Consider the following 21,154-nt stretch of genomic DNA (forward strand, 5'->3'; position numbering starts at 1 on the left):
GTGTCGGAAATATTTAAAATGGAAAACACAAGGACTCGTCCTCGGGAAAACACGAATCACCGGGGCGTTACTGTCATGACTGTACTTTATCCTTTTTTTCCCTATCCAGTCGCATTGATTGTCAAAGCTCTATTTGCTTGTATTAATCGAATTTTAAGAACAGTGTATTCTTACGTGATTGGTTGTTTCTAGACGTTTAGAGTTGCCATATCTTATAGTTTTCTATGCGTTCAAACAAAAAAGCGGGGGAAACTTCTTCCGGAAATGCAAATTATACAAGGGAGATAACTCTGGTAGATTTTACCGAGAAAGATTCAATGATGTCCAGAGATTGTCGTCTGCATTAAAATTCGCATGTATCGGAGTAACTAATAGCAGTTGGTAACTACACGTTGACTATAGATATGGAAAAAAAGATACTTTTTATTTCACATTTTACATTCTTTTCAAATACATTTCAGTAAAAACTATTTTTGGATTCTTTGAATGCAGGAGCAGAAAAAATAAAACATGTGTCCAGTTTGGAGACCAGTCTCGGCACCTCCTCAGTTAGAACGTTTCTGTCACCTATCAGCTGATGCCCAGACTGTGATGGCAGGAATTTACAGACAATACAATGAACAAAGGAAACAACTTGCTGCCAAAACTCAACAACAAAAAGGTGATTAAAAGAGTTAAAATAACTATAAAAAGTAAATAGCCAATTTCAAACTTTTCCTGAGGTTGTGAGATGTAAAAATCTATTCTACAGCATGCATGTCCTATATCCCAAAGAGATGACAATCTCCTCTTTTGTCAAATGCCCTTTTTAAAGTTACATGTACATTTAATTGCTTTACATTTTACTTTCCCAGGGACATATTACCAGGAAATGTATGAAAGGAGATTTTGGGCACCGCCTTGTGTCGACACTAGTTCACCACAAACCATGAATACAAGAGTGTTACCAGGACATGTACAGTCTTCTTCTTCCTTAGAAATGAATGACCTTGACCTAGATGCCTTCTCAGAAAAGTTGGAGGTCATGTGCAGAAATCCAAATTCCGATTCAGTAACAGAAAATCAATATGAATCCTTCAGTAAAAATAGCCAGTCATCATCCACATTATCTAGAAATTTGAGTTTAAAAGACACAGATAAAGACCAAATTTGCACATTTCCAAATATCACTTTCCCCAATTCTGATAAAGAAATGCCAATTCAAAAAGAGCAAATCTGCACATTTCCAAATACCACTTTCCCAAATTCTGATAGAGAAATGCCAATTCTAAAAGAGCAAATTTGCACATTTCCAAATATCACTTTAGAGGATTCAAATACAGACATGGCAATTCAACAAAATCTACATGTACATGACAATGAACGTACAAATTGGGCTACCCCATTGAACAAAAAAATTGATTCAAATCCTGAAAAGGAAAGTGTTGTACATGAAGATTTATCAGATGTTACACTAGAAAATCACTTTCTAAAATCTACAGCCTCTACTTTGACAATAAAAGGAACACAGAAAGAAAATTCAAGGGAGAAAAACATCATCATACCAAAAAGGACATCTTCTATTTCAGCCAGACTGAAACAACATATGACAATAAGGTAAAATTTTAACAAGATTAATCATAACTTTAACTTAATTATAGTAATTTGTTTGAAAGACATGTGTTGCTTAAGGTGAAAGTTTCATGATTTTTTTTTCATATGTTAAAATACATCTAGTTTTAAACAGATTGTGGATCTGATTATTAAGTTTCATTACCAGGTAAAATGCTATTACATGCAATAGTAACTTAATTAAATCAAGATACATAGATACATAGATACATAGATTTATTCTGACAACATACATGTTAACATGTACAGGATTTTTTATAATCCTATAATAGTCAGCTCTTAGAAATTCACGGATTTATTTTTTCAGTGTATAAATACTTTAGTGGCTGATTTTTCCAATGTGAATCGAGTTCATATTCAAATTGCTTAACTGTCCTAGACTGAACAACATTTGATGGGAGACTGTTCCAAGTATTCACGACTCTCTGGGTAAACGAGTGTTTTCTCACGCACAGCCTTGAATGCTCTTTGTACACTTTCAAATCATGTCCGCGGGTACTTGATCCCTGGTTGATTGAAAACAAATCTGCGACTTCTTTATCGTATTTTCCAGAAAGTATTTTGTACATTTCAATCATATCCCCACGTGACCGCCTGTATGCTAACGTTGGAAGTTGGAGTTTACGCAAACGTTCTGTATATGGCAAAGTTGAGAGACCTGGCACTTGCTTTGTTGCTCGACGTTGAACGTTTTCTATTGTTGTTACATGCTTTTCCAAATACGGACACCAGGCTTGAACAGCATATTCAATATGAGGCCTAACTAATGCCGTGTATAAAAGTTTAAAACTGTTCTGGTCCATGTATTCCATTGTCATCTATGGTGACACCAATATCCTTCTCCGAGTCAACAAATTTTAAAAATTGGGATGAGTGACATAATTAATGAGATTATTACCTTCTTGTTTCAGGAAAGATTTACAGATGAAACAAAATCAAAAAGATTGTTCTAAGAGTAAGTTTATTCAGGAACATTTTGCCATTATGACAATTATACACATCTCGGAAATATTTGTAAGCTCAGAAGATAAAAAAATATATATAAAGATTGATATTTGCTAATGTTAATTACCAAAACTTCTTTTTGCTGCAAATACCTCTTGTTATATTAGATCTATAAAATTGATATTTTCATTTTTCACAAACAACAATGAATATTTAAAAATCTCGTTTAGATCTTGAATTCCTATTAATCATTAATGTATGAATTAACATCCTTATTTGATGAAAGGAGTCATTTCCTCACCAAAGAGACCGACTATGATCAGCTTTGCGGATTCCAACAAGGAATCTTCACACTTCAGTATCCCTTACAAAAAACAGAAGCAGGATGTGACTGAGCGGGTAAAATTCCACACATATATAGATAATCCTAAATATTTATTACCTACAGAAGCCATTAGGGAACCTTTTGACTAACATCATTAAACTTTAAATCAAGAACATGTTTATGTTTAATATTGGAAATATATAGAGCTTCCGTTTTACCAGAGATTTAATTTTCCCATCCATTTTGTCATTGTTTATTTTGGGTCAGTATTTAGAAATGAGGTTTCAGAACATAGTAAGGGAGTATCATCTGCAAAAAGTTTTGAAAGACTTGCAAGATTATCAGATACACACTGTACATTGTATGTCATTTATACAAAGTATAAATAGTATTGGACTTAAAACTGACCCTTGCATAACCCCATGCAGCATTTGCACTTAGTATCTTACAGACATATTTTTAACCAATTTTGAAGAACATAATGTAATTCCAACTACCAGTACATGTATACCATGTTTTGCTATTTTAATATTTAGTCCCTAATTGTGCCACACATAACAGTTGAATGCTTTAGAAATATAACAGAAAACAAGATAAGTCGGCTTCATTTTTTTCTGGAAAGTTTGTAAAATTTTACTTTGAAAACTAATAAGGAAGAATAATATGATAAAAGCTACTATGAAGTTACACAATTATCTTTCATTGTACATGTGTGTAATCATGCAGTAATGGTATTTATAGGGATTATAAGTACAATATATATGTACCGGTAAGGGATTAACTGTATATCAGATAATTGGTCTATAACATAGAGATTCAGAGTAACCTCCCATGCATTTTACAGAAAATAAAATGAAATCAATTTAACTTTAATGTTGTACAGTATCAATAAAACATTTAATTAAATTCTTAATGTGCCAAATGTACTTAAACACTTTCCATTAAAATGGTTGAAAATAAGATAATGAGAGGAACACATGGATATATAACAAAAATATAAATCTTTTGCAATAATCAATAAAATTTGTCATATATTCTGAATGTTTTGAATGTTCTGCATCATTTAAAATTCAAACACAGGTGCTAAAAGTACCAAAGTGTAAACATAGCTCCCTTAGCATATTTAAAACGGCCTTACCATGTAATTGACTAAGTATGTGAGAAAGTATGATAGAGGGTCTGAAAAAAGATGTGATAGAGAATGAAAGAAATGGAGGCAGGAGGATGCAACAGAGAGTAAGAGAGATGAAGAGGGAGAAATGAGCATGTGAGAGAGGAAGCAAAATACTGGGAGAGAGGAGTGAAATTTTATAATGAACTATAAAAATACTTTAAAAAATAATTTAAAATCAACCCCTGGGATGAACACATCAGTAATGCTAAACAACTTTGAAATGTTCATATAATCCTTTTCTTCATTTGGCTTTCTCCTCTTCATATGCGGCTTTCTGTGAATGTTCATTTCACTTTTGTTGCCAGCGTTGATCTCTCCGCTTAATTATAACTAATCCCATACCTTGAAGAGTTTAGGGGACATGGTGGCTGAGTGGTTTAAGATGTCCCGACATATAACCACAAGTCCTCTATCTCTGGGTCGCAAGTTTGACTACCAAACGGGGCAGTTGCCAGGTACTGACCACTGGTCACTGGTTTTCTCTGGGTACTCCAGTTTTCTTCCACCATAAAACCTGACATGTCCTTACAATGTACATGGCTGTTAATTGGACGTAAAACTAAACAAACCAAACCACATTGTGGAGTTAAATATAGAAATGAATTATTTTCTAGCAATATTTTTTCTCACATATTTATAATTTTTCTCAATTTTTGAAAAAAAAAACCAAAAGTAAAGAGTCAAAAGGTCCCCTCACAGCTTCTGTAATTGCCACCTTATGCTGAGAAATTAATGAATTACTATTTTCATGAAATAAATGGTATCTTTAAGAAAGACACTACATGACTATGAGAATTGGTTCATCCATGAATGTTCAGAATTGCATGAATTTTGAAATTTTGTTACCAAATTTGATCTCGTATCTGGTATAAGATTATTTTTTTTTTTAGATTTGCTAACTGAACAATTGATACATTGCATAAGTAATAAATAAAGATTTAAGTGATATGAATTTTTTGTCATGTTTCTAATGATTTCTAAGGAAGTTCCTATAGTAAAGACTCATGAACCACAAGGGATGTTACCATTCAGTAAGCAACATACAGCTTGTGATGTGGCAACATTGAGAGACCAGGACCTCAGGGAAGTCCTCCAAACTTTACTCTCTTCATCTGAAGTACTCATTTGTCTTGTGTATAAAAATGGCTCTACACAGCTAAGGGACACTACCACTGCTCCAAATAAGGTATCAGTCTCTCTTGTTCAGGCACATTGAGCTATATAAAAGGGTCACTGCTTCAAATGGTTTTATGACATTATGAATAATGTATTATTTGTTTGTGTGTCGTCAGTTTTTTTTTTATTTGATCTTGTTGATTCAGCTGACAAATGATATTTTTTTCTCTATCAAAAACAGGAGCAGACGATTTAGTATTTTTCTTCAGTTACAAAAGTTACTTACTTTACACCATTACCACCATTGAAAAGTTTGAGCTTCTAATTTTACTTCAAGTTAAAAATATGAAAAATAATTAATTGCATTCCGAAAAAAATTCCGTGGCACTATATCCTATATGGAATGAACTACTGATTGCTCATGCACCAAAGGTAAAATAAATTATTGTATATTATTTGTTATGTTAATTAGACATATTTATACACGATTAAACACCAATTATTCTTCAAGTGAAGAATATCATTTATGCTCTGTCGGCGGTGGAGCATCTTTAAGCAAATGGTTAAATTGTTTGTGGTACTTTAATCCAGGATTGTAGATGTTTTCTGCTTTGGAAACAAAAAAGACTTTCAAAATGTTCTTTTTAGTTTTGTGTCATTACAGTATTTAAAATTCTAAAGAACAACATTACATTTACTTTCAGGATATTTCTGATTAAGAAAGTCATTGCTATATTGTACAATGTACCAAAAAACGAATGAACTGTAAAACTTCTTCATAGTCGTCATTGTACTTGAATGTCCATTAGATTAATTTTGTATGAATTTTACAAGAAATCTAATGTAAAAACAATTTTACAAGTGCCTGCTTTAGAATATTATATATTATATCTTGGATAATATCTTTACAAATTTCTACTTGTTGCACAAGTAAAAAAAATACAGTGTAACAGTAATAACAGTTTACATGTATGATGCATTTTACAGAGAAAAAGTGCAGGAAATTCCAGACAGAAGCAACGGACATCTGAGGTAACTTAAATATTATATTATTTGGTTCAATACATACAGTAACAGTTATTATCTGATGTTTGTTATATTAATCTATCTTTATAGAATGCAGTGAAAAAATTTGATTTAAATTCTTACTTGTTGTTAACAGAGGCTGGGAATGGTTTCTCTAACATTCTTAGATTATAGAATTAAGATACCTAGAATAATTAAGATTCAATTAATGTAAATCTATACATATTTATTATAAAATGCTCTAAATGTTAGCCATCTCAAGAACCAATTAAATGTTTTTGAACCCAAGATTTTCTCAACTCTAGATTGACATTGCTGCTGCAGAAAAGAGTCCAGTATTTGCAAAAACTATTTCCAATGGTCTTTGTCCAACAGAGACACAGCTACGTATATGTAATCTGAGGTACATCCCCTTGCCAAGTATACCATGGCTTGGACAGCTTATAAAAACCAATTCTGTAACAGGAGAGGAGCAATGTAGAGACTAGATTGGAGTTTGGGATCCTGAAATCTCTAGAGAGATACACTGCTATATTTATGAAGTTCCATATGAAGTCTAATTTTGTATTTTCTATGCTTCTGCAAACTGAACTTTACTTCTGTCCTTATAAATTGTCTTTTCTTATTGATATTTCTGTAACACCTTTCATCATATATGCATGGTGTTGTGCAGTGACATGAAATAGACTTTATGCAAAAATTTTGTATTACACTTCCTAGCGTTGTCTGAACAGGTCCAGGCTGTAGCGGTATGTGGATGTAAGGGAAGTACAGGACTGTCTCAGGAGGACAAAGTTTGGCTGTTTCCTGTCCCGGACCAAAACCACACAGAACATACACAGATAAAGTAATGTATTGTGTGATTGTTTTTTATGTGATTATCTAAAAAACCAGGGTCATTTAAGCTAGGACAAGTCAGATTTACAGAAGAAAGCTAGAAAGCCAGAGTACCCAGAGAAATTCCACTGACCATCACTCAGTTTACCTGGAAACTGCTCCACATGGTAATCAAAACTGTGAGCTTGAGGGCTTGTGCAAATACATTTTTTTTTGTAATCTTTATACAATATTTTCTTATATTGGAACATTTAAATTTCAACATACATGTATTTCAAATTGTTACTGCGTTTTTTTAGCACGATGATGAATTAAATTAGCACCACTTCATTACCTATAAACTAAAGAATACACCATTCATCCACCATTCATGAGTTTGTCAAATGGATATAAATTTATAGCTTCATAATTCTGTAATGTGAAAACAATGGTAAATTAGCTTGAAGAATTTTATTTCAACAAATTTCATTTTAAAAATATTTGAAAAAAGGATCAAATAACAGGCATAGCCTATATGAGTTCTCTCCCTCTAGCATAAAGAATGAATTTGGATTTGATAGTTCTGATTAATTGCATGATTGTAAGCTTCAATGTCTGTATCTTGGTGTGAAGATCTTGAATTCAAATTAATAGAAATATTGTTTTCTGCAATATTGATCAGAACTTTGAATTATTGTATATTCTTAAAATGTCTGCAAACACCCTTTTCTTGTCTTTTGAGATTGGCATTGAAAAGATAGCAAGACCTGCATATGCATTACCTTTTATTTTTCAAATTATTTTTTTGAGCAACCATAATTTGAGTCCTATACTGACCAATATTTTCCTTTTAGAGAGTTCTGGAAAGAGTTATTATTAAACCAACACCGGAAGATTTGCTGTGATGCCAAGATGTTACTAGTTGTATTGATGAGAGGTTTTGGAATCAAAGACTTTAAAGGTAATTTTTTACATTATTATAAAGGCTGCCTTATTTTGTATTTCAATCTGGAAAAAAATGTGGCTTAGAAATTTTCAGTTCAAATGGTAAAAATGTACAGTCAAACCTGTGTATAAAGGACACCCAGGGGACAAGGCTAAAGTGTCCTTTATAGACAGGTGTCCTTTATATAGAGGTCAGTGTTTCGGCGAGTTATGTCCCCAGAGCGGTTCAACCTAAGCAATCTTTCCATACACTATTATGTTAGTCTAATTTCTACTGAAAGCTTGTTTTTATTCGTGTGAAAGTTGCAGACAATCGTCTATGTCCGCCATGTGGGAATATTACCGACGTTCTGAAAATTTATTTGTGTCCGTTATATGGAAATTTTATCAACTTACGGACTAAATTTAGTGTCCGCTGTCCGCATTGAGGAGGTGTCCGCTATATACATTACATTTATATAGTGATTTTCGTTGGGGATTCCTAGCACTGTCCGTTATGGACAGGTGTCCGCTATTGCAGGTTTGACTGTATATGAAACATGATTTGTTATCTTATAGATTGGGCAACAGCACTTGAATATTTAAAATTATCTTTAAATATTGAATGATATATTGAGCAAGTCTCTTGATAGTAATTTAAAACTTAGGAGATCTGATATTTTACAATCAAGATGACGAGCTGTGACTTATCCACTACTTGATCCAGCACAAAGCAGCCCAGGGTGGTTGTGATTGCAGTTTTACCAATATTTACTTTTCCTTGTACCTGTCATGTTCAACATTTACAGGAGTCACTGTCTTTGATCCCATTGTGGCAGCTTGGTTGATGGATCCTGATTGTGAAAATGTGACTTTTCAGAAAAGTTTGTCCCTGGTTTGTCTAATTTTGAAGGTATGATCCAACTACCTCATAGATCGATGTTATCAGACGGATTGTCTGCAAATAAGACCCCTCACCACTTTGGACCTTTATTTCTTCTCTGGGAGGGGGGGGGTCTTATTTGCGGTCAAATACGGTATCAATTTCAATTTATCAAACCAAATGTTTTGAGACAAACATGATATCCAAGAAATTAGACATTAGGCATTGCCTATATAGGTCTGTTACCTTGGGTATGATATATTACAATATTCCTTGATTTATTTAATGATACTGCACAGATGTTCACAAAACATATTCATTAATTATCATTACCCAGCCATGTAAAGAACTGTAAACATTTAGAGCAAAATAGAACATACACTGTAAACTAATTTATTTTCATGGCGATTTAATTTGGGTTTCTTCATGGTGATGTAGTTTCATGATTCCTGCACCAGTAATAAAAGTACCTGTAACTTAATATCCTTTCACTTAGCCCTCCAATTCATGGCCTTGAATTTAAACGTTAATACAAAGTAGCTTCCAGATACTCAGGAGGTTTTCCATTAACAGAGAAAATGAGAATGAAAATGAAAAGTGTTCTAACAAATCAAACTAACACATAATATATATAAATAATAGGACAATGTGTTGAGCAGTGCTGTAGAACTATTGAAGGAGGATCTGTGTCTACTGTCGGAGCTAATGAGGCGTCTGTACCAGAAGTTGATATCTAGAGACCAGTGGGACCTATACTGCTGTGTGGAAATGAAACTACTGCCTCTCCTGGCAGCTATGGAACTCCGACCACTCCGAATAGATGTGGACACCATGCTTAGGTTCTCTAATATTCTCAAGGTTAGGACCTTGTCATAATTTTTTTTTACAATGGGACAAAAATATTTTTATAGCCTAGTGATCTTTATACACAGGGCAATGTGTATTGAAATTGACCCTAAGAAAGTTGTCATATTAAGCAGGTGGTCTTTTTACAGAGGTAGTTGCTGAGGCAGGTTTTACTTGATATAATGGCAACATACATATTTTAGCGGTGTTTCAATTTTAGCTCTTAATGTTGTACTGTAGTTTAAATATGCACTAAAATATGTTGGGTTTCTTCTGTTTACTAAACCTACAGTATGTCAGTTAGACTCATTGCCATCCTCAATATTCCAGGGGTTACTATCACTGTTGTTATATCCACTCTGGAATATGTCATATTAAAACTGAAGCATCAAGAATGACTTCTAGAATACAACTTTCCATCACTTGATTTGTATATCTTCTACTTCTGGAAGCTCTCCCATCTATGAGACAGAAGTTCTTCTGAGAGGACCTCTCTTCTTATAAGAACACAAATTGAGTTGGCTTTTGAGTTAAATTTCAGTTGTATCTCTATCTTGAATAAATGCTAGACCATTGGAAAACTTCTTTGTTGAAATATTCAAGTGAGATAAAAGAATGTTTAAAATTTTATAAATCTGATTTCTTTCCTGGCAATCAGAGGAAGCTGCAGAAGTTAGAAAAAAATGCCCATGAGGCAGCAGGTCACCCGTTCCTTATCAACAGTCCAGCACAGCTACGTCAGGTAATTTCTTAATCACTTTTTAATATATATATGCGTACATAACCAAAATTTTCAGTATACTTTGAGTTAGGCAATTCACTGTTATTTATGATAAACTTGAATTAAAAAAGTTGAACTGTAAACTTTTTTGAAAAATATGAATAATGTATTTGCCGTAATAAGTGCCGGGGCCCACCGGGGTTCTAAGTAAGTTTTTTAAAAGATGGTTGAAAATTAATAATAGGTGGTTTGGGGCTGCAAGCCCCTATGGTGGCCAATATTTATTTTCTTACAAAAATAGCAGGTTGTAAACAAGAAAATAGATGACTGTTTTTGCCGGCAACCTGCTTTTAACGAGAACCCTGAGTGCCCAATGCACTGAAAAATTATAAAAAAAAGGGGCGCTTATTAGGGAACCAAGATATTAGTTGTGACGAAAAACTTCAAAGAAAGTCGACCATTATATTAACGATGTCCGTATACTTTTGGCATATTAATATGTCACGGTAAATATGCATTTATGCCTACTTTCCTTTGAGACACATTAATGTGTCGTTATTGACATATGAAATGCACACAAGATCATGGAATATGGGGTACAATACCGACGTTAAGCATCACACAATTGCAAAACATCTTTAAATTCATGAGATGGTGGCGTGTACAACTTCAACTCTTTCTCCAGGGAGGGATGCTTTTAGGGGAAGGGCGCTAATTACGGCAGTGGTTAAGATGTCCCGACATATTACCACAAGCCCTCCACCTCTGGGATGCGGGTTCGAATCCCATGTGGGGCAGTTGCCAGGTACTGACCGCTGACCGGTGGTTTTTCTCCGGGTACTCCGGCTTTCCTCCACCAACAAACCTGGCACGTCCTTACATGACCCTGGCTGTTAATAGGACGTAAAACTAAACAAACCAATTTTAGGGGAAGGGCGCTAATTACGGCAAAAATATGATATTCTGAAAGTTATGTTGAATTTTCTTCTGCAGCAGCACCCTCTTTGGTAATGGTGAGTTTTCTGAAAAGATGACAATGATCTCTTAATCTAGATACCAGGTATTGGTCATTAGAATTGGAATTTTTACATTGCCATTCTTCGGTAGGCAACATCATTAGGCAGAATTTATGTTTATTAGCCGCCATCATCAGATGGTGGGCTATTCAAATCGCTTTTTCGTCCATGGTCCGTCGTCTGTCCTTCCGTCCGTCGTCAGTTAACAATCCTTGTTATCGCTATTTCTCAGAAAGTCCTGCAGGCATTATTCCGAAATTTCATATGTAGGTTCCCCTTGGGCCCTAGTTGTGCATATTGCATTTTTGGACAGAACGGTCATCAAGATGATCGCCAGGCAGCCATCTTTGATTTTAAATAGTTAAAGTTTGTTATCGCTATTTCTCAGAAAGTACTGAAGGAATATGTCTCAAATTTCATATGTCGGTTCCCCTAGGGCCCTAGTTGTGCATATTGCGTTTTGGGACCAATTGGTCAACAAGACGGCCGCCAGGCAGCCATCTTTGATTTTGATTGTTTAGGTTTTTTATCGCTATTTCTCAAAAAGTACTGAAGGGATCTCTCTCAAATTTCATATGTAGGTTCCCCTAGGGCTCTAGCTGTGCTTATTGTATTCTGTAACTGATCGTTCAACAAGATGGCCAACCGGCCGCCATCTTGGATTTCATTATTGAAGTTTTCTTAGAAAGCCCTGAAGCGATCTGTCTCAAATTTTATATGTACATTGTAGTATGTTTGAAAAGCAGGGAAAAGATCCCTCTTTCCATTGTCAGACATAAATAATTCTTTGGTGGGTGCCAGGATCCCTCTGGGATCTCTTGTTGGCATTTCTGGTCTGTTTTTAGGTGTTGTTTGAGGAACTAAAACTTGACAAGAAGTTACCAGGGAATAGAAGATTAGCTAAGACAAACATCGGCCACCAAATATCTACGTCAGAAGCGGTACTAAACCAGTTAGTGGACACACACCACCTCCCAGGGATTATACTGGAGTACAGACAGGTACTAAACAACAGGTTTATAACTAGAACAATTGATTTATATCTAAAACAATAGATTTATATTCATGGTACTAAAAATAGAATTATATCTATGGTACTAAACAATAGATTTATATCTAGAACAATAGATTTATACCTAGAACAATAGATTTATATTTATAAACAATACCTTTATATCTAGAACAACAGGTTTATATTTTATATCATTTTTCTACATGAAAATGAAGGTAGAATAGAGGTTTGAATGGGTTCTGGTTATTTTCTAAAATGATTTTGAATTAAAAGTAAGGACAATGTAGTAAGAGAGGAAATTATTTTTAATTGTCCCATGATAAGTTTATCTCACCTTCAGCACTAGTACTATTTCCATTCCTCAATAATTCAATTAGCCAATGTTTGCGAACTTTCAATGTTTGTAGGTACAGAAGCTGAAGTCGACGTATGTCGATGGTATGATGTCCTGTGTACAGGATGGCTATATCTCCACTCACTGGGATCAGACATCAGCAGCCACTGGGCGTCTCTCGTCTTACCAACCCAATATACAGGCCATCCCAAAAACCTCCACCGTCATATCGGATTTCACAGATAACTTCATTATTGGTAAGTTTTTATTCAAATCACTTTTTGTCCGTGGTCCGTCGTCCGTCCTTCCGTCCGTCCGTCCGTCCGTCCGTTAACAATTCTTGTTATCGCTTGTTATTGTTATCTGTCTCACATTTCATATATAGGTTCCCCTAGGGCCCTAGTTGTGCATATTGCATTTTGGGACCAATCGGTCAACAAGATGGCCGCCAGGCAGCCATCTTGGATTTTGATACTTAAAGTTTGTTATCGCTATTTCTCAGAAAGTACTGAAGGGATCTGTCTCAAATTTCATATGTAGGTTCCCCTAGGGCCCTAGTTGTGCATATTGCATTTTGGGACCGATCGGTCAACAAGATGGCCGCCAGGCAGCCATCTTGGATTTTGATAGTTAAAGTTTGTTATCGCTATTTCTCAGAAAGTACTGAAGGGATCTTTCTCAAATTTCATATTTAGGTTCCCCTAGGGCTCTAGTTGTGCATATTACGTTTTGGGACCGATCGGTCAACAAGATGGCCGACAGGCAGCCATCTTGGATTTTGATAGTTAAAGATTGTTATCGCTATATCTCACAAAGTACTGAAGGGATCTGTCTCAAATTTCATAGGTAGGTTCCCCTCATGCTCTAGTTGTGCATATTGCGTTTTGGGACCGACCGGTCAACAAGATGGCCGCCAGGCAGCCATCTTGGATTTTGATAGTTAAAGTTTGTTATCGCTATTTCTCAGAAAGTACTGAAGGGATCTTTCTCAAATTTCATATGTAGGTTCCCCTAGGGCTCTAGTTGTGCATATTGAGTTTTAGGACCGACTGGTCAACAAAATGGCCGCAAGGCAGCCATCTTGGATTTTGACAGTTAAAGTTTGTTATCGCTATTTCTCAGAAAGTATTGAATGAATCTGTCTCAAATTTGATAGATAGGTTCCCCTAGGGCCCCAGTTGTGCATATTTCGATTTGGGACCGATCGATCAACAAGATGGCCGCCAAGGAGCCATCTTGGATTTTGATAGTTGAAGTTTGTTTCTCTATTGCTCAGAAAGTACTGAAGCGATTTGTCTCAAATTTTATATATAGTATGTTTGCAAAAGTTTGAAAAGCAGAGAAAAGATCCCTCTTTCCATTGTCAGACATAGATCATTCTTTGGTGGGCGCCAAGATCATTATTGGTAAGTTTTTTATTTCTAGTATGTGACCTAATCTGGTGTTTCAATTAATCAAAGATCAACTGTATAGGGTTGAAAATGATCACATTTGATTATCAATTTAAAATACTTGTAGATTATTACTATGAATCTGTTAGCTGGTTGATTAATTGTATTGGTATTTAAGTCAAGATTAAGACTGTTTATTAAAAACGTCTACTTGAGACTTGACCCTTCTCCTTTCTCAACACAGGCTTGGGAGCCAGGCTACAGTGGAAAAACTGTTAACTGTACTATAAACTTTTGTTATTTACCTAATACATTCCACTTAGTTGTTTGAATGTAAAACTTCCTCAGTCTGCCAATTCAAATAATGCTGTTACTAGTACATAATAACATATAGCTGTGTTTTTGTCGACATTTTCAGCAAAATGTAAAATATGATTTCAAACTAATCATTTCAGGTAAGAAAAGAGGTGACACTGTAGAAATATTTGCAAGGGATTCCTTTATCAGTCATGATGGCTGGAGTTTCCTTTCAGCAGGTAAGTACACCTAGGACAAAGAATATCTTGAAATGAGGTATACAGTATAACCATTGTTTGTCCTGATCCATTCTGCATATGACAGTGAATGTGTAAAGCAAATAAAGGTTGGTGATCAGTCATTCCATTGGTTTATTACATCATTTCTTATTTAATTATTCATTTATATTTATTTTCAAAGATTTCCAGCAGATTGAGCTGCGTCTTCTAGCCCATTTAGCGGATGACCCTACATTGTTGAAGATATTTACCAATGCTGAATCTGGAAGCAAGGATATCTTTATAGAGCTGACAACACAATGTTGAGTATCTGATATACATGCTGTCAAAGTCCTAAAAAACAAATGAATCAAATAATTGCTTATGTAACTGTGGCTTAACTCCCCTTTACACATTTTGACGATGCATCTGATTTATTAGGCAGTTAATAGTAAATTCTATTCCATAGTACAAAGGAGCCTTACTTAATTTGCCTGCCCTCTGCTATTTCTAGAATGTAACTTTCAATCACTAGATTTGTAGCTCTACTGCTTCTGGAAGCTCTTCTATGTATTGGCTGGAATATCTTCTAAGAAGAGCACAAATCGAGTTAACCTTTCATTATAATTTTTCTCCTTTTTGTACATCAGGTTGTGTTAGCCTGTTAGCTTTGTGACAGTAAATTATCTCCCCTTTGTACATCAGGTTGTGTAAGCCTGTTAGCATTGTGACAGTGAATTATCTCCCCTTTGTACATCAGGTTGTGTAAGCCTGTTAGCTTTGTGACAGTAAATTATCTCCCCTTTGTACATCAGGTTGTGTAAGCCTGTTAGCATTATGACAGTGAATTATCTCCCCTACGTACATCAGACTGGGTAGGCCTGTAAGCATTGTGACAGTAAATTGTCTCCCCTTTGTACATCGGGTTGTGTATGCCTGTAAGCATTGTGACACTGAATTATCTCCCCTTTGTACATCAGACTTGGTAAGCCTTTTAGCATTATGACAGTAAATTATCTCCCTTTAGTACATCAGGTTGTGTATGACTGTAAGGATTGTGACAGTGAATTGTCTCCCCTTTGTACATCATTTGTGTAAGCCTGTTAGCATTATGACAGTGAATATTTCCCCTTCTTACATCAGACTGGGTACGCCTGTAAGCATTGTGACAGTAAATTGTCTCCCCTTTGTACATCAGGTTGTGTAAGCCTGCTAGCATTGTGACAGTGAATTGTCTCATCTTTTTACATAACGTTGTGTACGCCTGTTAGCATTTTGACAGTGAATTATCTCCCCTTAGTACATCAGGATGTGTAAGCCTGTTAGCATTGTGACAGTGAATTTTCTCCCCTTTTTACGCCAGGTTGTGTACGCCTGTTAGCATTTTGACAGTGAATTATCTCCCCTTTTTACATCAGGTTGTATATGCCTGGTAGCTTTGTGACGGTGAATTATCTCCCCTTTGTACATCAGGTTGTGTAAGCCTGTTAGCTTTGTGAGAGTGAATTATCTCCCCTTTTTACACCAGGTTGTGTATGCCGGTTAGCTTTGTGACAGTGAATTATCTCCCCTTTGTACATCAGGTTGTGTAAACCTATTAGCTTTGTGACAGTGAATTGTCTCCCCATTGTACATCAGGTTCTGGACACCTGTTAGCTTTGTGAAAGTGAATTATCTCCCCTTTTTTACACCAGGTTGTGTAAGCCTGTTAGCCTGGTGACAACACAGGAGAGAGAACAGACCAAGAGAGTTGTCTACTCTGTCATGTATGGTGCAGGTATGTATTCATATTTTTGTATATATATTGTAATGTTTTATTTCTTAAATCTGCGCCTGAATATTGCTGGTTTTCTCCTAATCCTTATGTATTCCAGTTTGAATAGCATTGTCATATGGACATCAAGTTTTGAAAAGTGTACTCTCAAATTCACAGTTATAATACAACAATGCAGGAATGTCAATCTCTTACTTTTGTCTGTAGGGAAGGACAGACTAGCAGAATACCTCAAGATGTCCTCCAGTGATGCTAAAGCCATCATAGATAGCTTTTTGGGTAAGCTTTAATCACACATTGATTTATTATCCTCAGGTGTATCCAAGTGTTTTCATCAACTGTTCATTCAATTTATAATAGTCTTAAAAATATAATGTACATATAGGTAAGTACTACAAGAGGCCCAGAGGGCCTGTATCCCTCACCTGGTTTGTAATGCCAAGTAATGTTCTGAATACAGGTTCATTGTTTCTTTTTTGAAGGAATTTGAATATTTGCCTCTAAATTCCCTATTGGGCCCCTACCCTCCTGCCCCAAGGGGGTCAGAGCCCAAATTTATACAAGTTCTGTTCCTCTTCCCCCAGGGATGTGTGTGACCAAATTTGGTCACTATCCATGCAAAACTCTAGAACAAGTAGCGATTTATAGGATTTACCTCTGATTTCCCTATTGGGCCCCACCCCTTCTGCCCCCGGGGTGTCAGAGCCAAAATTTATACAAGGTCTGTTCCCCTTCCCCCAAGGATGTTCGTGGTCAAATTTGGTTACAATCCATGCAGAACTCTAGGACAAGTAGCGATTTATAGGATTTACCTCTATTTCCTCCTTTGGGCCCCACCCGTCCTGCCCCCAGGGGGGTCAGAGCCAAAATTTATACAAGTTCTGTTCCCCTTCCCTCAAGGATGTTTGTGACCAAATTTGGTTACAATCCATGCAGAACTCTATGACTAGAGTCACTATGACTATTGGGCCAGGTGAGCTAAAAATGTAATCTGCATGAAATATTTTGTTGCTCCTATGTTTCAGTTAAGTTCCCTGCTGTCAACCAGTTTTCAAAGAAATGTGTGGAATTCTGTCAGAAAAATGGTAAAGAAATTGAATATACTGTACATTATTTACAATCTTATTAATGTACAGTTGTTGTTTTTTTTACAATGCAATATTCTTATAACAAAGTTTTGATTGAGATTGATATTTAAATATGATTTTGACTTATAAATGATCAAATCCTTGTGCACAAGGATGTGACAATTCTGAAAGTGATAATTTCTTTTTCAACCAGCTTCTTCTGGCTTTAATACCAGGTAGGAAAAGTACATTGAGATAACTGACTATTAAACCAAATTATAGTTGCAGTTTACACATTGAAGACTAAAGTTGTATCAAGGCCATGTAAAGATAAAGATCACTTAATACAAGCTGAAAGCATCATAAGCAGCATATAAAAAATCTGTTTTAATTGAACGAAAATGAAAGTATTGACATTTATGTATGTGTACCAGGCTTCACAACCACAATTTTCAAAAGGCGACGACTTATACCAAATATCAAGTCTCCATCACCAGTTTTACGAGCCCAGGCGGAGAGACAAGCGGTAAACTTCTGTGTACAAGGTAATATTATCATTACACATCCACTAATCATTAATGTTGTTAATTTTCCATCCTTCCTGGTTTCTCCTGCTTTTCTACCATTATTAACAGTGTTTAGCCACAAGAGATTTTTGTCTACACAAATGGTATCGCAGATCGGGAAATATTGGCAAAATCGATTCATAGGCATATCTGTGATGTATATTATTGATAGTGTCATCAATTCTGATGTGTCGTTGACGGACCCATGATAATTTCTCAGTGAAAATCTTGCGCTTATTTTTCCTTTTCTTTGTATGAGGAAGAAAATAATTATTCCTTAACATGGCTTTGTGACAACCCTCTGGGATATTCTTAAATACCCTACCTTTGGAAAGCTTGAGGTTGGACATTCTTGAATTACCCCTTGGATTGTAATTTTGTTGTCACAAAACATTGTTAGGGAAAGATTCTATCCAATATTGCATCAGAAATCGGAAACATCTTTGATTTTAGTCACAATTAGTTATCAAGCAAATAATCAAAACTGACATATATATAAGAGACTGCAATTAATCAATATGAATACTGTGATTAGAATGGAAGATCTGAAATAGGCGTAAGTGACAGTCCATTTGCGTCATTTTCTATAAATGCCAGGTGAGAAACAAACTAGTCTGTGTTATACCAATTGCCATCTTCATTGCCTATTGACGCAATCAACAGTTTTTACAAGCCCTAAAAATAACTTTGGCTGTTCCAAGTCAAATGCATCAGCAAATGCAGAAATATCACTCACATATGATATGTACTGAACTATATTATATCTAACTGTTGTACAGGTTCAGCTGCTGATTTATGTAAAGCTGCTATGATACAGGTGGAGCACACCTTACAAAGCCATGCACATCTTAAAGCCAGGTAAATCTTCATTATACTTAAATGTCATTAAACCAGCTAATATTGTACAATTGAATAACAATTCTTATTTCTAAAGAGATGGTATTCTGCAGCTTTTCATATTTTATTTAAAACCATCAATATGCCATGATAAAGACTTTCAAAACACATTGTTTCTGCTAGGGTTACGTGGTTCAATTTTGTCACACATCAATATTTTAAAAATTAGAAGTCTAAACATCAAAGTTTTGTTATAAAATACACAATATACCCCTACTCTTTATTATTATCTAGCTGTTTAAGAAAAAAAAACCATAACAAATTAAATTTCTTTAAACTAAATTTTGTTCCAGATTGGTCGTGCAAATCCATGATGAACTGTTATTAGAAGTATTGGATGAAGATCTGAACGCCATCAGAAGTAAGTGTTTCACATTTATGATAAGTCATAAAATGGCTGATCATTTGAGATCTAAAGTAAAATTCCTCTCCTCAGTGGTGAAAGCCATAATTATCTTTGGACTACATTGTACTATAAATGGTTTAGCCCAGTAATTTTTGTGTGTTAAATTCGCAAAATAAATTGCCATAAAAATAAAAATTCAAATACAAGTACAGTAAAGCATTTTACCAGTAGATAGTGAAATTCAATTACCGCAAAAGTAAGTTAAATTGGTTTAAAATATTATATATTATGTAAATACCATGTACGTAAACAATAAGATGACATATGGTCTTGTTTATATTATTAACTCATTTATCCCCAAACCTTGATTATTTGAACCAGCAAAACTTTTTGTTTGGAAAATATATGGATAACTTAGTGACAAACAATTGTAATCGTCATTGATGTATTTCCAGGTCTGGTTCAAACTGTAATGGAAGATGAAGCCGCTCTCTGTGGTAACATGGTGTCACTCAAAGTTCCCATCAAAGTTTCCCTGAGTGCAGGCAAGACCTGGGGTCATCTTTCTCCACTGGATTCAGGGAAAATGTTGTAAAACATTTCACAAATCTTGTGAACTGTTCTTCTGATTTACTGTTCTGTGAGTGATGAACCAATTCTGATGAAGAAAGTACTTTCAGGGATTTCTGTCAGGAAAAGGAAACTAGATCACAAGCATTATGGAAAAGCTGGGACATTCAGGAAAAAAATTTGGTGTACAATTGTTCGTGGTTATGAATTTTTTAAAACAAGATTCAAGTATTTTGGAAGAGAATATCTATTACACCAATGGAAATATTTCAAAGGAGACTAACTGAAACATAGCCTTAAAAGGAAGTTCAATTCACACAGTTCAAAGGTCATATGTTTAGATGAGACCAAGAAAAAAACCACATGAAATCTATATATATACATATTACTGTAAGCATACTTATACATTTTTGGCATCATTTAAAAGGTTAAGCGCAATGATGAATTTAGGCAATACCAATTATATGGTAACATGTATTTAAACGATACAAAGAAAACAAATTTGTGCAATCTTATTATAGTGCAGATTGTTTTGGCTCAAAAAGAACTGAAATTTGTATATTTACAATACAATCTAAATTAAAATTACCAGGTAGACATATACTTCCACTCTACTAGAATGCTCTACGTTATGCTGCAATACAGGTTAAAACACGCTGAAGAGACCATGTAAGGAGAGTTGTTAGATCTTGGATTGTGGAGCAAATCATAGAGCAGAATTACAAATCTAATTTTACTTATTAGATTTTCTACAGTAATAGAGGCCTTTGGGCTGTACAAATGCCAGGAAACTAGATTTGATATTGAAAAATTTTGATAGAAAGAAAGTGCTGTTAACTACACTATGTAGTAATCCATTAAATAGAGGTTCTATATTTCATATAAAAAAGGCCAAGGCAAATGAGTTATATTATTTCACTTTAAAGAATTTGAGGCCATGTGCATGAGGGCAGGACTCGGTTACCAGATATTTGCTGTAGGGTGCTGGTTTTCCTCTGATAATTCTGGCATTATAGCCCTTCATCACATGTCTTTTTTAAATGACACATAGCCTAACAGCTGTTAACCAGAATAATTATTGCAGAAAAATATACAAACACATCAACATGCATTACTGTAAAATTATTTATTTAAAGCAAATTAAATCCCCCAAATATTATGATGTATTAATGCATTAACATAACAAATATATTAAAAAGGCTTTTGCGTTTTTTGTTAGAATTGATTTTAATATATATACACTCCGACCTAGTAGTCTCAAACTCACAAAAATGTCCCC

The 21,154-nt window shown here is 35.0% G+C and overlaps 1 protein-coding gene across 2 annotated transcripts; it reads left to right on the plus strand.

The window, feature by feature from the left end:
- Positions 1–248: 248 nt before the first annotated feature.
- LOC138335170 (DNA polymerase nu-like) lies at positions 249–20,860 on the plus strand. 2 transcript variants are annotated; one of them, XM_069284137.1, is made up of 23 exons: positions 249–381; positions 493–661; positions 855–1,596; positions 2,523–2,566; positions 2,843–2,955; positions 5,038–5,241; positions 6,159–6,203; positions 6,932–7,044; positions 7,868–7,974; positions 8,747–8,850; positions 9,463–9,678; positions 10,325–10,408; positions 12,249–12,404; positions 12,823–13,006; positions 14,596–14,676; positions 14,858–14,977; positions 16,349–16,432; positions 16,637–16,708; positions 17,455–17,514; positions 17,931–18,041; positions 18,842–18,920; positions 19,253–19,320; positions 19,761–20,860. In XM_069284137.1, the coding sequence occupies exons 2-23, from the start codon at positions 511–513 to the stop codon at positions 19,898–19,900; spliced, it is 3,078 nt and encodes a 1,025-aa protein (XP_069140238.1). In that variant the 5' UTR covers positions 249–381; positions 493–510; the 3' UTR covers positions 19,901–20,860. The 2 variants fall into 2 exon arrangements, 1 of the variants encoding a protein (XP_069140238.1); XR_011210249.1 differs by lacking the exons at positions 17,931–18,041; positions 18,842–18,920; positions 19,253–19,320; positions 19,761–20,860 and having other exon boundaries at positions 16,350–16,432.
- Positions 20,861–21,154: the final 294 nt, after the last annotated feature.

The sequence above is a fragment of the Argopecten irradians genome, chromosome 11 (assembly GCF_041381155.1).
Source record: "Argopecten irradians isolate NY chromosome 11, Ai_NY, whole genome shotgun sequence".
Taxonomy (NCBI): Eukaryota; Metazoa; Mollusca; class Bivalvia; order Pectinida; family Pectinidae; genus Argopecten; species Argopecten irradians.